This window comes from Puma concolor, chromosome A2 (assembly GCF_028749965.1).
Source record: "Puma concolor isolate L17-30 chromosome A2, mPumCon1.1.hap2, whole genome shotgun sequence".
Lineage (NCBI taxonomy): Eukaryota > Metazoa > Chordata > Mammalia > Carnivora > Felidae > Puma > Puma concolor.
In genome coordinates, this window is record NC_141668.1 from 153644622 (window position 1) to 153660042 (window position 15421).

A 15421-nucleotide genomic window follows, 5' to 3' on the forward strand; every position below is an offset into this window, starting at 1 on the left:
CTCATTTTTTCTGAACCATTCTCCTATATTCCTATCTCCTGTTTCCTGTATCCAAGTGAGTTATGCCCACTGCCATGCACAGCTCCTTCTTTAACTCATCACCAGACAACAGAAGGCAAGCAAGCCTGTTGGAGCTCAGTGGAAGGGGAAGGGGGATAGGAGAGGATGCTCATTGCTCATTTCTGCTCCACCTGCTGTTGGTTGTGGGAATTTCACAACCATGATATAAGCTAACTTCTTGGCCTTTTAAAACCCATGTTCCTTTTGGCACCTAAGGGCCATAAGGTCTCCCTCCCTCCCTTCCTTCCTCCTTTCTTTTTAATGTTATTTTCTGAGAGAGTGAGTGGGGGAGGGGCAGAGAGAGATGGAAACAGAATCCAAAGCAGGCTCCAGGCTCTGAGCTGCCAGCACTAAGCATGATGTGGGGCTCAAACCCAAGAGCTGTGAGATCACAACCTGAGCCGAAGTTGGACGCTTAACAGACTGAACAACCCAAGTGCCCCTCTTTCTTTTTTTAAGTAGGTTGCAAACCCAACGTGAGGCCTGAACTCATGATCCTGAGATAAGCGTCGCATCCTCTACCGACTGAGCCAGCCGGGTGCCCCATTTTTAAATTTATTATTTTTAAAAGGACCATAAGGTTTCTCACTGCTCAGGCTGGCTCACCTTAAGAGGGTGGATGTCCTGGGGCGCCTAGGTGTCTCAGAGGACTAAATGGGCTATGTGCTCAGTAATCCTTAAGTGTGATTATCTTGTAGGGACAGAAACTGGCCTAACAAGCCAAAGCCAATAGCTGTGTCCTCAGTACCCAAAACAGGGCAGAGACAATGCTGATTGTTGCATGAACCCTGGAGACTTACGTGGAAAATCCCTCCTCTAGCCAGAAATGTGTTCTCTCTTATTCTTTTAAGATCTCTAATGGTATAGTGAACAATTCCATCCGTGTCCCACATGTTCTGGAGGCTCTGAGCGGGTAAAACCCATGGATCTTTTGCACACCACTGTATGCCCAGTGCCATGCATGGGGCGTGGCGCATCCGAGGCCCAGGGATGAGCAGCTGTGGCGTTCAGATTGGCAGGGTCTAGGGCCTCTCTGGCCTTGCCTGCCCTCTGCATGCTGCCCACAGCTTTGGAGCCTTCACCCCTGAGCTATCACTGAAGTTGCTGCCACTCTTCCCACCACAAGCGTGGACCCACTCGATCAGAACCCAAACTCCATTTCCTGTCCTCAATCCTTGGGATTAAACTCTGTGCACTCAGGTTTCTGTCAAGGGTCCTCTCTTTGTAACACCAGAGCCCCTGTGAAGCCACAACACCCCTGCCATACTGTATAACCCTAGGCTTCCACATCTGCTTTGCAGGGACCCAGGGGGTCTTCTGGATGAGGGGCTCAGGGCCTCAGCAGCAGCTGTGGGGCATTCCCACTGGTAGTCTGCTACAATCCCAGGATCTGTGTGTGGTGGGGGGAATGGTATGACTTGCAACCCAGGGAGGGGGAGGAGAGCAAAAACTGCCAGGATATTCCACTTCCCTCTGGATGCCCTCTCGCCAGCAAGCCAGAGAAGGCAGAACAGAGGCCAGTGGGTTCTTCCCAGCTCTCTACAGGACGGAGCTGATCAGCAGGAAGACACCCATTTGGTGCTCACTGGCCAGAATCCCCTGGGGTATTGGCTCAGGTTACTTACATCCTTGGAAGAAAGACCCTACACAGTTTTATAATCAGAAACTTTCAGTTTATTTTGAATAAACCACTCAACATTGAGCAGATGACATTGCCTCAATTTTTTCTTTGAAGAAAACAAAGATATATGGTAAATTCATGAAAACACTGTGCCTTTATCTTCCATCCTTTGTAGGGCAGAAAAATTCTGCCTGATCTTTCTCATCTTCCTGATGATGTTAGCAAAGGACAGCTACTGGGGACACAAAAGGAAGCTCTCCACAGGTCAAGGGCTGTAGGCTACTGTCTGGGCACAGAACCTCCTACAGCTCTAGTGGTTGGGGGCCACAGCTGGGTACAAGTGCACTACGTGGCAGCCGTGCAGTCCAAACAATGCCCAGGGATGCCCACGGTGTGACTTAAGGCGCAGAGCTGCAACACAGGTCCTGTGCCACGGTGGTGACACGGAAAGGACTTGGTAAGAGAGGTAAAGGCTCCAGACGCCAGGATCTTCCACGTGTCAATGCAGCATTGACACCCACCCCGAGGTCCTGCAAGCAGGCATGTTCCTCCTTCAGTGAGCTCCCCACTGTTCCAATTCTGGGCTCATTTGCTGCCCTCCTAGCCTGTTTTCCCACTCTACCCCACAGTTCCTCCCTTGTAGGTGACAGAAAGAGACAGGACCTGACAGGAAGAGAGGGAGCCTGTAGCCAGCTGTGTACCCCATGATCCCAAGAGTCACAGCTGTCTTCTATCTTCAAGAGTGATTCAGTTTACAGCTAACATGATACCTGGGAAATTGCTGACCAAGGTGAAAATGTTTGAATATCAAAGAACTTCCAAAATAATATTCACAGATCTCCCAAGCAACTCTTCTAGGAGGTTAAGGAGGCCCTGTCGAGTATGGACAGCCTGAGGGGAGGCAGTGAACAAAGTCACAGAAACCCCAGGAATCACAAAAGTAACTTTTAAAAGGCCCATAGGACCAGGCTCAGGACAGGCAGGACACCACACAAACCACCTGTTCCTTTGTACTCTACTGTGCAAAAGCTGGCCTTGTCCCCTGACCAGCCCTTCTAGCATCATAGCTGAGACTACAAACCAAGGACTCTCCTGGCCTCAAGACTCCCAGACCCCAGAGATGGTGTCCTCCAACAGCTAAACCCAGGCAAGTGGGAGAGCACCCAACCCTCCAGAGCAGCCACAGAACACACTCCAGATAACATAAAAACCACGTGTGCAAACAAGGCCCCTGAAGCAGGAATACCAGTGCCCTTGGGAGGGCCATGCTGAACTCTGACCCTGAAGTTCACCAGAGAACAGTGTAGCAGGACAGTGTCAGGTTATGAATGGCCATCTGTGAACCTGGTTAGTTACACCACCAGAACACTGGCACAAAAGAAGGGACCAAGGTAAAACAAATTTGTTTGGGGGAATAATTCCCTTTAAAAGTAGATCTCTATCTTTAGGAGACAAAATGAAACAACTGTGCTGAACTCACATCCCCTGGTCTGGAGGGCCACAAGCTCACCTATGCTTTGCTGTGCGCTGGTCTCAGTAGCCAGACCCAGGTAAACCTGGAAGAAAGATGAGCTCACAGACACATAGTGCCATCAGACAATGACACCCTGTGACAAGGCCCTTTTCTGTATTATCTCCTCACTGCAAGGTGAGGCAGGTGCATCCAACCACTAAAAGGCCTCTAAGGACCAGGCAGAAGGCATGATGTGATTCTCTGCGCTCTGTGCCCATTACACAGGCCAACTCCATTCCCCACCATCTGCCACCCATGTTCTTCCCTTGGGACACCAGCTGTGGCCAGACACATGAGAATCCAAAAACAGAGACCCCTGGGGCCCTCTTACAGTAGACATTCTGAGGCAGTGGGGGCAGGCAGCAAATGTTATATTCTAAGTAAAATAGCTAGAGGGTAAAACACTCCATTGCCAATTTATTTTTAAAAAGGGTTCTGTGTAATTCTATGGTTTGCTTTTTTTTTTTTTTTTGTATAATTATACAACTTTTGAAAATTACATAAGTTGTAATGATCTAATACTATTAATAGTCATTCAGAAAAAACTTTCCCTCCCTCCCAACAACCATCCAGGGGGAATTAAAAGTCCTGAAAAGAGGCCAATTCAACATGGCCTCTACCCTGGTAAAAACAAAAAGCAAAAAGATGAGAAGAAAACAGAAGTGGACTAAGAGGTGTGTGGCCAGTGTCTCTCAGGAGTGGGGCCCTGGCTGTTGCCTGGGGTCGTGAAAGGCAGAACCTGCAGCATGCAGTATGGCAGCCAGGAGGCCTCGCAGCCACATCTTCCTCACTCCAGCACGCCCATGTCCCACCTAGGTGTCATGGAAATCCTTCAGCAGGGTTCTCCTCCGCTGCTCTGCTATGTGCATCTGGTTCTCTAAGTCCTGCAGCAGGAAAGCAAGATGGTGCTCACACGGCCGTCCCACGCAGGGAGCAGCCAAAGCCATGTCCACCATATCAGGGGCTATGAGGAGTCAAAGGTTCTGCCCTCCCCACCCTTCTCAGCAGCAGCTTCTGGGCCGCATGCTAACAACCCTGTCACTTTTAACACGGCAGTCCTCCCTGGCCTGCAACAGAAGGGCCAACAAGAGGGCAGCACTTACCCCTCTGTCATAGCTGTCTGCACGCTCCACTTTCCATGACAGGTTTTCGATCTCAGCCTCCAGCTGAGCCTGCTGGTATTCAAACTGTATGGGCAGAGCAGGAGGGTCAAAAGGAGAGGGGCTGCAGCCGGGGCGGGGCCTGCAGATGGAGGGGCAGACGCAGCACCTCAGGCTCGCAAGAGCTACCGACAACCCTGACACTGTCCTCAGCGAGCAGAGTTAGTTCCTGGAGCCAGAGCCAGAACCCGATCAAAAGGCTACCCGAGGAGCACAGCCAAGTGGCAAGGCTACACTCACCCTCTACCCCAAAAGACAGGGGGAAAATTTAAGCCATTGAAAAGAATGCTACCAACATACAGGGAAACAGATGTTGCAGAAGCAAATCACAATGGATCTTCACAGACATGGCGTTCACAGAATCTTTCAGTTTTTCAGCTCTTCAAGTCTTAAAAATACTCAAACCATCTGACTTAGTAATTGTATACCCATTGTACAATTATACACAAAATGTTCCTCAATGTCTTATTTGTAATAATGAAAGTCAGAAACAATAAATGCCCAAATGATGGTATGACCATATAACAAATCATTTATCCTATTATTAAAACCGGTATTTACCAGCCTGGTAAATAATGACAACTGCAACAATAAGCAGTTATAACAATTGAATGCGACATATATAATTAACATTAAATAGATAAAAATAATTCTAAAAGGCTGAAAAATGCTAACAGTGGCCATTTCCTTCTGGTGGGATTATGGATGATGCAAATGTTTTTCTATGTTTTCCAACATTTAAATAAATGTGAATTACTTTATAATTGGGGGAAATAACCCATATCTAAGATACAGAATTAAAGATGTAAAAGAGTCCACTATAATTCAGAGACATGCATGCTGGAGATCCTCCCAGGCATGGGCGCTGGCCTTCCAAGTGACCACAGAACTTTTTAGTCAATTGCCCTATAAATATAGCTGTCCAGGGGCTTTGACATATCTACCTTACTATTACACAGAATGCCAGGGCATGCAGTCTATTTAAAGATGCCTAGAGGAGAAGTGAACTTCAAAAACTGACAGCTTTTAGGGGATGAATCACTGGAATCTACTCCTGAAATCATTATTGCACTATATGCTAACTAACTTGGATATAAATAAATAAAATGAAATGAAATAAAATAAAATAAAATAAAATAAAATAAAATAAAATAAAATAAAATAAAATAAAATAAAATGAAATAAAATAAAATGAAATAAAATGAAATAAAATAAAAAATATATATATTTAAAAAAACTGACAGTTTTGTTCTGCCCTCCCAATAGCTAGAGTCTGGTCCCCACTCTCCTGGAAAGTGCTAGTAGACAAGGGCACCTGTGAAGCTAAGAGGGCAGAGCAGAGGACTGCCTGGCCTTACCAATTTCTTCCTGGGTCCAGACTCCATGTAGTACGCGTATGGGTAAGTGTACTGCAGGGTGTATCGGCACTGCAATAGGAGAGAGAGAAGGCACCTGTGCCTGTGAACCTAACCCACATGCATCTCAGGCAGCTCCCACAATTCTTACCCTACCATGCGAGTTAGCCTGGCCCTGGCCCTGGCCCTGTAGGTGTGGGCCCAAAAGAAATGAGGCCGAGCTCAATCACAGATTAATTGGGAGATAACATGGGAAAAGCTGAAACAAAAATGGTCACAGAAGAACCCACAGTTCCTTTTTTAAACTCTGATTTATTACCAGCAGCTGCCTCAAAGGCTCTTCCCTCGAGTCGGACATCAGAGTCCACACACACAATCTCTTAGCTCCCTCTGAGTGATGTGTGGATGAGACAAAAGAAGAAAAGAGTTTGAGTTCTCCCTAAGGAGAACTAGAAAAGGGCTTGCAGTTCCTTCCCTGGGGTAGAGGCAGTGGAATCCTCTTCTTGCAAGTGCCCCCCACTGCCTGCAGCAGGCTGGGTCCTCAGGAGACACAGCCTAAGGAAACATGGGCCCATAAGCAGAAGCGTGCAGAGCTGTACACAGCACTGCGTTCCCTTGCCCCATACAATGTTTCCCATCCTCAGAGGTTTGGGCCTAACAGGGACAGGCGCTGGACCAGGGATCAGAAGAGTGAGGCGGTACACACCTTAGCCAAGAGCTTGGCAGCATTCTGTAGGTACTGCCAGTCGATCCATGTCCCCAGATTATTCATGACCCTCTCCTGAATCTTTTCATGAATCCGCTGGTACGTCTGTGCCTCCAGCTGCAAGCTCTTGTTGTGGTTTTCCCACTGCAGGGTACAGAGAAAGGAGAAAAGAGCAGAAGTCCACACAGAAGTTCAGAATGGCTGACACCTTGGTTGGCACAGGATGGCCACAGCTTCATCTAACTTATGGGGACTGTGTGTCCTTGAGAGTGCAGGAGGAGGACTTCTTCAGTCCACACTACTAACCCTGTCTGCCTGCCAGATCACCCTACCCTCTAGGGCAATAGGGCTCCAACCCTGAAGACTAAACAAGGCTAGGTACCCATTGGTCTACTGTGCTTAGAAACCAAATGTGCCACACTTGTGGGCTTCTGAAGAGTCTTCCTGGGAAGAACTGCCCTCTAAATCTGATTAAGATGATAGCGGATGGAAAAGACTGATGGTCCCCTCATTGTCCTTCAGCCATCATTCAAAGAGCTTGTTGGTCTTGGCTGCTCTCTGGAACCTGAAAGCCACATTTATGGAGGTATCACTCAGGTCCACTGAAGGAGCTCCATTCCCTGACTTCCGTGTGCACATACCAGTACACCAGTCACTGGGAATTCTACCTCAGAAGGCCAACTGGAAGAAGCCCAGCCCTGAAGAGCAGCTGCAGAAGATGCCTACCCTCTCAAAGTAAAACAAGTACTTCTTGAGGGCCTCCCTGGCCTGGGCTTGCTGGCTCTGGTTGACAATGTCGGGGTTCTCCTTGTACCGACTGCACTCATAGTACTCGCTGCCATGGGTCTTCCAATCTCCTAGACACATCCAGCAGAAGTCTGTGAAGGATGGAGAAAGAGGCATTTACACCCACAAGATAAGATCACATTCCTCCAAAGGCACAGGCAAAGCAGTAGGACAGACAGATCCTGTGAGGGGAGTGGGGTGGGGTTGTCACCTGACCAGAACTTCCCAAGGGTACCGTTTTCCAGATGGAATGTGCACATCTCCTCTCTGTCACATCCCACTGTCCCTGTGGCCTTTTCTTGTTGATATGAACAGTAGCCAGAGGAACCTCTCAGTTCCATGAGCACATAAGCTTGGTGCCTTTTTAACCCAACACAGGTAGATGCTGACTGTACAAGACCACTAGTAGGCTGTGTCAATGCCACTGAGAAGCAGAAACTTGTCCAATGAGGCCCATCTGTTCGTCCAGAACACGTATTTCCCTCCTGACTACTTCCACCCTCGTAACACCCGTCCTAAGAACATTTTGTACATGAAGCTGGGAATAAAGGCTTTCCCCTATTCTGTCATTATTTAAAAAAGAACATTTCTATAAAACCAACAGCTACCCAATAGTTCATATTCAGAATTATAAGTCTGCTTCTACACTAAGGAAGCAAAGAGAGAAAAATAAAGATCTACTATACATCCAACAATTACCATCTCATGGAGAGGAGCCAACCAGTCTGTCACATGGCCAAAACCTGATCTATAACCTATCTCTGCCAAAGACACCGACAGTGGGTAAACTCTGTTTTACCAGGATTCAAGTTGGCTCACTGACTTACCAAAAAGACCTCTTATAAAAACGTGGAGGAGCTAAAGCCAAACCCAGAGACCTAGAGGTTGTTCGCTTCCCTTCTCCTGGAAGCCCTCGCCAAATAGCAGCAAAACTGTGATCTCCTTAATCAGGTAGGTTGTGCTTGCTATGGTCGTAAATATTAGGGTTGCCCGTATAGGTGGTAGAACTATATAGCAAAGCAAAGGATGGTAGTAACTCTGGGTGGTAAGGGATGGGGAGACCATGGGAAGGGACACACAGGGAACTTCTTGAGTGTGAGGAATGTGATGGGGTGTTCACTTTGTCATTTCTCTTTAAACCGTATGCATGTCTTATGCACTGTTCTAAGTAGATGATACACGTCCCTCTCACTCAAATGCATAGGGTGGGATACCACTGAGGAAATATGCCACTACCAGTGGTCTATCTTCATTCTACACTTCAATCGCTATTTCCTTCTAATGCCTTGCCATGTTCACTCTGATTACAGTGGGCTCCTGGGAAAAATAGCATGAGATGAGACCCTTACAAAGAGAAACCCTCAGGGCCCCCTGGTCAGCATCAAAGCTGCTGTGCAGACTTGTCAGGACATACTTTCTACTTGGATTTTATTTCTTTATTTGATCTTGCAGGAAGGAAAGCAAAACCAACAGGTCCTTCTATGCAAGCTACTCCTGATGGATGAAGAAGATCCGAAAGGCCAAATCAAAAGACCCTGTGGAAACTTTATAAAACCTTGAAGGAAGACTATTATGTTACTCCTTCCAATAAAACAGTTGCTCTAAAAGCTATCTGTAAAGTAGCACAGATAAGCCCCGAACTTACCTGCCTTGGCAAAAATAAAAAGAACACACTGAAATCTTCTTGGGTGACTGAGGATCATGAGGTTGTCAAAGAGTCATCCCAACCTTCACTTCTGACTATATGTGTGAGCGAGATGGCAGCAGGATTATAAGAGGCACCAGAAAGTAATAAGTCAAAAATCAAGAGCTGCTTTACGCTGGCAATTATAAGTGACCAAGGCTGCCCTTTGTTTTGTCACTTTACTACAAAAGCACTCACTAAACAAGCACTGGAGACCCATGCACAAGACTGTGCTGCTGGGCCTTGTGCACCACACCTAGGACTCACCGTGTTTACACTTGGAGCATTGCTGTCAGAGGGAAACAGAAGAGAACATGTTAAGGGCACGCTGACCAAAGGCTCCATGGCACATATGCAAAGGGTACAGGCTTCTGCTCACCATGTGATTGCAGCCTCCGTTCTTCTCAATGCAGATGTTACACTTTGGACACTGAGGAGACAGAAGGGCGCCATTAGGCTCACACACCACCAGGCTGGTTCTAAGACAAATTACACAAAGCTCTTGGCACCCGTGCCCAGCAGCTCATCGTGCGAGCCCTTCTGGGGAGGAGCATCTCACTTAAATGTGGCGGGTCGCTGAGGCTGGAACAGCAATTCAAGGAAATAAGGTCAGCACGTTTGGCTCTGAAACACTCCAAGCACTGGCTGAGCCCCACTAAGTCTTCCACCATCTGTCTCTGCCACGAGGCTGCTCAGATTAAGCACAAGCTGAGTCAGCACAATGTCTTCCTGCTTGGAAAGAATGCCAAGCAGCACAAGAGCTGCCACACCAGACCACGTCCTGGTCAGCTTGCCTGGACTTCTGCCTCAACGAGAGAGCAAGGAAACAACCTCTAAAGCTCACCTGCTCTCATTTGAGAGGTGCCACAACGTAGGCAGCAATGCAGAGACCAGTCTGACGCTCTGTTCTCCCACTGCCACAAAGTAGACTATGTTTAATGTCACAGTCACAGCTGTGTTGTGAGTGCAGCAACTCAGCACATGACTGGCATAGGGTAGGTGCCAAGTCACCCAGGGTTCAAGGGGCTGAGGGCCATGTTTTCCCATGGGAAGTTTCAGAATGAGAACTGGGCATGCCCAGGCTTGCATGAAAGCCTCGCTCTTTATTATGTGTTGCTATCAACCACCTCCTGCCCAGGGCTATTAAAGCCTGGGAGGCATTAAAACAAAATCTGGTTTTCTTCTAATTAGTTCTTCTACTGGTCAAACTTTTCCAGGTAGGTCAGCATTTTATTAAAATAAATGCATCCAACGCATACTATGATAATCCGCTGCCAACTCTGCCAAGTCTGGGAAAGGGTCTGCAGACTTCAGCAAGGGCCCTGGGGCCCTGGGGCCCTGGGTGTTCCGCACTCAAAAAGCCAGCCAGCCTCCCAGGCGAGGACCTAGGCAGCATTAAGGAGGGCAGATCCATGACAGGTAAGATACAGTCCTTACGTCTTTAGTGTGAGCACTAATGTAGTTGGCTGTTTCGGAGTCATCTGCACACTTCGTGAGCCATTTCCGGATTGTGGCGCAGTCTGTGGGGGCGTGATACATCTGACGACACTTGAAACTTAAAACCAGAAAAGAAAGACATTCAAATAATTGTTAGGCCAGGGTCCTATGTTTTCAATTTTCCTTCTGTCCAAGCCAAAAGATACTGAATTAGAGCTTTTTAAAAGAAGTAAAGTTACCTCTCAAGGCCTTTGGGATCTTTACTCACCCAGAATTATACTTAAAATATTGCATGAATTTCTCTTCAATCTAAGCACTTCTAAGATATACTCTCAATACACCCAAATAAAACGTTTCTGTCTTAAATTATCTTGTGTGGTGTCAACCCTCTTTGAAAGGATGTTAAATTCAGAGTTTACTCAAAGTGCACGGTAAGGTGCTCTGAGACAGATAACTTAGCTCAGATCCCAGGCAAAACCGAGATCCACTTTCCGAGAGCTCTGACTTAGCTCCCAGCCAGATGCACACAGTATGCACATCTGTCAGAATGGGTGCTGCCTGCATGATACATCTGACGATGCCTGAAACTTAAAATCAGAAGAGAAAAACACTCCAACACTCACTGGGCTACAGTTCCGTGTTTTTAATTTCCTTTTATCCAAGCCAATACTATGTTGGGTAGTGAAGGCACTCAGGCAAACAGTCTAACAAATGCCCCAGGGGAACAAGTTCATAACAAGTGACACAAATGATGGAGAGCAACTATGCTACTGGTTCTTAACCTTTGGTAAGCCACAGACTCCCTCAACAATGTCTTGAAAGGCAAGAACACACGCACACGCACCCGCACACACACACTTTCCATGTAGTTTCTCTGAAGCGCTACCATGAATCTTCTAGGGAGGCATGATTAGGAACAGACATAGATATAGACCTAAATTATGGCTCTGCCATCACCTTGCACACCTCCATTTCTTCCCCAAGAACATAAGGGTAATGGTATCAATTGTACAGAGCTGTGACAATGAAGTTGACGTGATGAGAATAGTGTCTTTCCCATGGTAAGCCTTCAGTACACGTTAGCTATTCCCATATCTATCGAATGGAATAAACTCCAAGTAGATGTAAACTACTTTTATGAATTACAGTGTTTTAAAATTAACCTACGCAGGCCAACATGGAGAAAGATTCAGATGCTGAAGATTGTTGCTTTCAAATACAGGGATTTGGGATATGGGATTATCTGTGTAGGCAAATACACCCCCACATAGACACAATCTCTGTGCCATGAGTCTTAGCAGCATAAACCACAGCATAGTCTCCAAGAATCTGTGCCACTTTTTTGTCTCTGAGCACTGTCAAACATCCCATGGGACGTGAGATGCTGGGTACATACTTGGAGCACTGCCCAAGTGGAGCCCACTTGGAGCAGAGCTGCTGTTTAGGCTCTAAGACCCTGTCTTTCCCAGACCCACCCTCACCCACAGCAACAGCAGTGGTGCTTTGGAGGAGGACAAGGCAGGAGCCCAGGGATGCTCAGCACTCACACTCACTCTTACCAGAAGACCTCGTTGCACCGATTGCACTGTACTCGGCGAGCTCTAGGCTCCTGTACCCGAATAACCATGGGGCAGTCTGCACCAGGGCACAGCTGGAGCTGGTAATGACTCTGTGAACACACCAAGGGGAAACAATGAGGACATCCCCTAGTCACTGCTTCCAAATCAGACCTCCCTGAGAGCTCAAACACCTTCTGTTCTTCCAGCTGATGACTTCCATCAAAGGGCTATAGGAATTCAGAAAGGATGCCACAAGGAACAGCATTAGGTAGATACTGAAGACCTCTAACGTTTAGCTAAAACTAGATAGCAAATCACTGGAATGACTTAAGGCTAGATTACAAAATGGAATACAGAATTGTGTCTGTGAGATGAAAGTGCACAGGGACCAGGTCTGGAAAGGAACACAGCCCAATCAGCTGTGCATCTGAAGGTATTATATTAAGTGAAGTAAGACAAAGAAAGACAAATACCATATGATTTCACTTATAGGCAGAATCTAAAAAACAAAATGAACAAACACAAAACAAAAAGGGGAAGGGAGTTATGGGATGGGTAAAATGGGTGAAGGGGGTCAATTATATGGTGATGGATGGTTAACTAGACTTACCGTGGTGATCACTTTATAACATATACAAATACTGAATTATTACATCACACACCAATTTTCCCTAAAAACAAAAACTCTGAAAGGCTCGATGACCCTCACGCATGTACCAAAGGCAGCAAACAACACAAAGAACAAGGCACTGCTTATCCCACAGCACGTGCATAAGAAGACCGAGATGAGTCAATCCAGTAAGCTGAGGCACAAAAGACAAAGATGAAAACTGTGCTGCATGAAAGCAGCAAGTCTCAACTGGAAGCCCAATGGAGGGGATGGACTCCAAACGCTGGAATTCTGGACAGGTTTTTAAACTGCACAAGAAGCAATACCCCTTCTCTGTGCTAAATCACACAGGGAACCAAATGCAAGAGCAACTCCTGAGATCTCCATGACTTATGTTCATCCCCTGACATACAACAGCTTGTTAAGCAGCTGGGTAGAAGGTGAGCACGCCTGACCATTCTATCAGAGAAAATCAAGGTTCAGAGAGGTAAAATAATGGGTCAAAGCCTACACAGTGAGGAAGTAAGAGACGTGGGATTCACGTTATTGTCAGTCTGACTCCAGGGCGTATGTTCTTTCACTACCACTCTAGTGGTTTCTAAACTTTTAAAAAGCTGTGCAGCTCTTTCTTCAAATTACAGCATGTAGGAACGCCTGGATGGCTCAGTCAGTTAAGCGTTCAACTTCGGCTCAGGTCATGATCTCTCATGGTTTGTGATTTTGAGCCCAGCGTCAGGCTCTGTGCTGACAACTCAGAGATGGAGCCTGTTACGGATTCTGTGTCTCCCTCTCTCTCTGCTCCGTCCCCCACTCATATTCTGTCTCTCTCTCAAAAATAAATAAACATTAAAAAAAAAAAAAATACAGCACCTAATGGCATCTTAGTCTACAAAGTAACCGTGATGAGAATGGATGGGAAGTAGGTCCAGGAAGACAGAGGCACAACAGGGGCTGGGCATACCTCCACATAGTCCCTAAAGAGGTAGCGCCTGTATTTGTCTCTCAATTCTTCATTGGGCAGCAATGGAAACACGAAGTCCTCTGGTGTTCGCAGTGGGCAGTCCTGAGCCATGCAAGAGACTCCTGTTGAACAAAGGCAACACAATGGACAACTGCGTCGCAGAAGACACAAGAATATATTTCCCCACTGAGTTCAACCAACAAATTCAGATTCCATATAGGAAACCCTTGAAGCCACAGAATGTATTAAAAAAAAAAGAGAGAAAAATTAATATATTTACAACGATGCAACTAAGATTTCTCTCAAATTACATATAAATCACAAATAAATATGGGGCGCCTGGGTGGCGCAGTTGGTTAAGCGTCCGACTTCAGCCAGGTCATGATCTCGCGGTCCGTGGGTTCGAGCCCCGCGTCAGGCTCTGGGCTGATGGCTCAGAGCCTGGAGCCTGTTTCCGATTCTGTGTCTCCCTCTCTCTCTGTCCCTCCCCCGTTCATGCTCTGTCTCTCTCTGTCCCAAAAATAAATAAACGTTGAAAAAAAAATTTAAAAAAAAACAACAAAAAACAAATAAATAGCACCACTAAAAAGGCAGTATCATCTAAAAAATCCTATACACGGGGCGCCTGGGTGGCGCAGTCGGTTAAGCGTCCGACTTCAACCAGGTCATGATCTCACGGTCCGTGAGTTCGAGCCCCACGTCAGGCTCTGGGCTGATGGCTCAGAGCCTGGAGCCTGTTTCCGATTCTGTGTCTCCCTCTCTCTCTGCCCCTCCCCCGTTCATGCTCTGTCTCTCTCTGTCCCAAAAATAAATAAAAACGTTGAAAAAAAATTTTTTTAAAAATCCTATACAGTACTGGCTGGCTCAGTTGGTAGAGCATGCCACTCTTGACCTCGAGGACGTGAGTTAAAGCCCCGACTGGGCACAGAACTTAATTTAAAAAAAAAAAAAAAAAAAATCCTAGGGGCACCTGGGTGGCTCAGTTGGTTAAGTGTCTAACTTCAGATCATGACCTCATGGTTTGGGAGTTTGAACCCACTTTGGATCCTCTGTTTCCTCTCTCTGTCCAACTCCTCCCCTGCCCCTCCACTCATGTACAAGTGCACGCTCTCTCAAAAATAAACATTAAAAAAAAATCCTATATGGTTCTTGGCTAACAATTTCATTTTGTGATGTTTAATATTATGTGCAAGTGATTTCTACCCAACACAATGAGATTCTGCAGACACCATTAATGTGATGCTAAGTTAGATCCAGTATCAAGTCATACTCTAACAAATACTCCTAGAACCAATCACCAAATCTGAATTATGTCACCTAAATAGCAGCAATCTCTGAGTGTTTCTGAGTTATGGTTGCCACTTGGGCTATCAAGATAGGGTAGGCAGCTTAAGGACAGTTCTCCCAAAAAGTAGCCTTGCACTCACACTAATGTTTACATATATGCCCAAACAATAGCCTTAATCATCTCATTTTGTTCAGGACTGAGAAAAACCTTGCGACTGTTCAACCTGTGTTTGGAAATGGAAACCAATGGTTCTGACAATAAAAACCTCAATCAGGCTCAGAAGAAAACACGCAGCTGACCTGAGTACCTAAAGGGGCAGAGTTGAAGATAAATACTTCATGCTAGCCTTTTACAAATTCTGTGGCAAACTCACCTACACCCACACCGTCCTTGACAAGTACTGAGCAGTGCTGCTCCCAGCAGCTACGGCAAAACTGGTGCTGACAGGCCAGAGAAAGTAGGTTTTCCTTCCGCACAAACTGCATACACACTGCGCAGTGGTGAGGAGGGTGGGCTGTGGGAACCTGGGGAGAGGCGGAACAGAATGAGTAAAGAGGAGCCTCTAGAGTCTGGGAGCCACAGGGGTGCCTCACACAGCTAGGTCTTTGGGAAGTGATTCTGACCCTGCAACAAGTGTTAGAGCTCAACAAATGTGTGGGCTCTACGGGTCCCAAGAGTTCT

The 15421-nt window shown here is 46.6% G+C and overlaps 1 protein-coding gene across 3 annotated transcripts in view; it reads right to left on the reverse strand.

The window, feature by feature from the left end:
• Positions 1-1711: 1711 nt before the first annotated feature.
• Positions 1712-15421, reverse strand: part of ARIH2 (ariadne RBR E3 ubiquitin protein ligase 2) — a 49633-nt gene continuing 35923 nt past the window's right edge. For all 3 annotated transcript variants that reach the window (XM_025916017.2, XM_086698264.1, XM_086698265.1), the window contains 11 exons: positions 15114-15264; positions 13453-13574; positions 11882-11991; positions 10323-10440; positions 9265-9315; positions 9153-9174; positions 7142-7293; positions 6416-6559; positions 5713-5781; positions 4298-4381; positions 1712-4078 (listed from right to left, as the gene is read on the reverse strand). In XM_025916017.2, the coding sequence (XP_025771802.1) occupies positions 4007-4078; positions 4298-4381; positions 5713-5781; positions 6416-6559; positions 7142-7293; positions 9153-9174; positions 9265-9315; positions 10323-10440; positions 11882-11991; positions 13453-13574; positions 15114-15264 (1095 nt within the window). In that variant the 3' untranslated portion in view covers positions 1712-4006. The remainder of the gene's footprint in view (positions 4079-4297; positions 4382-5712; positions 5782-6415; positions 6560-7141; positions 7294-9152; positions 9175-9264; positions 9316-10322; positions 10441-11881; positions 11992-13452; positions 13575-15113; positions 15265-15421) is intronic.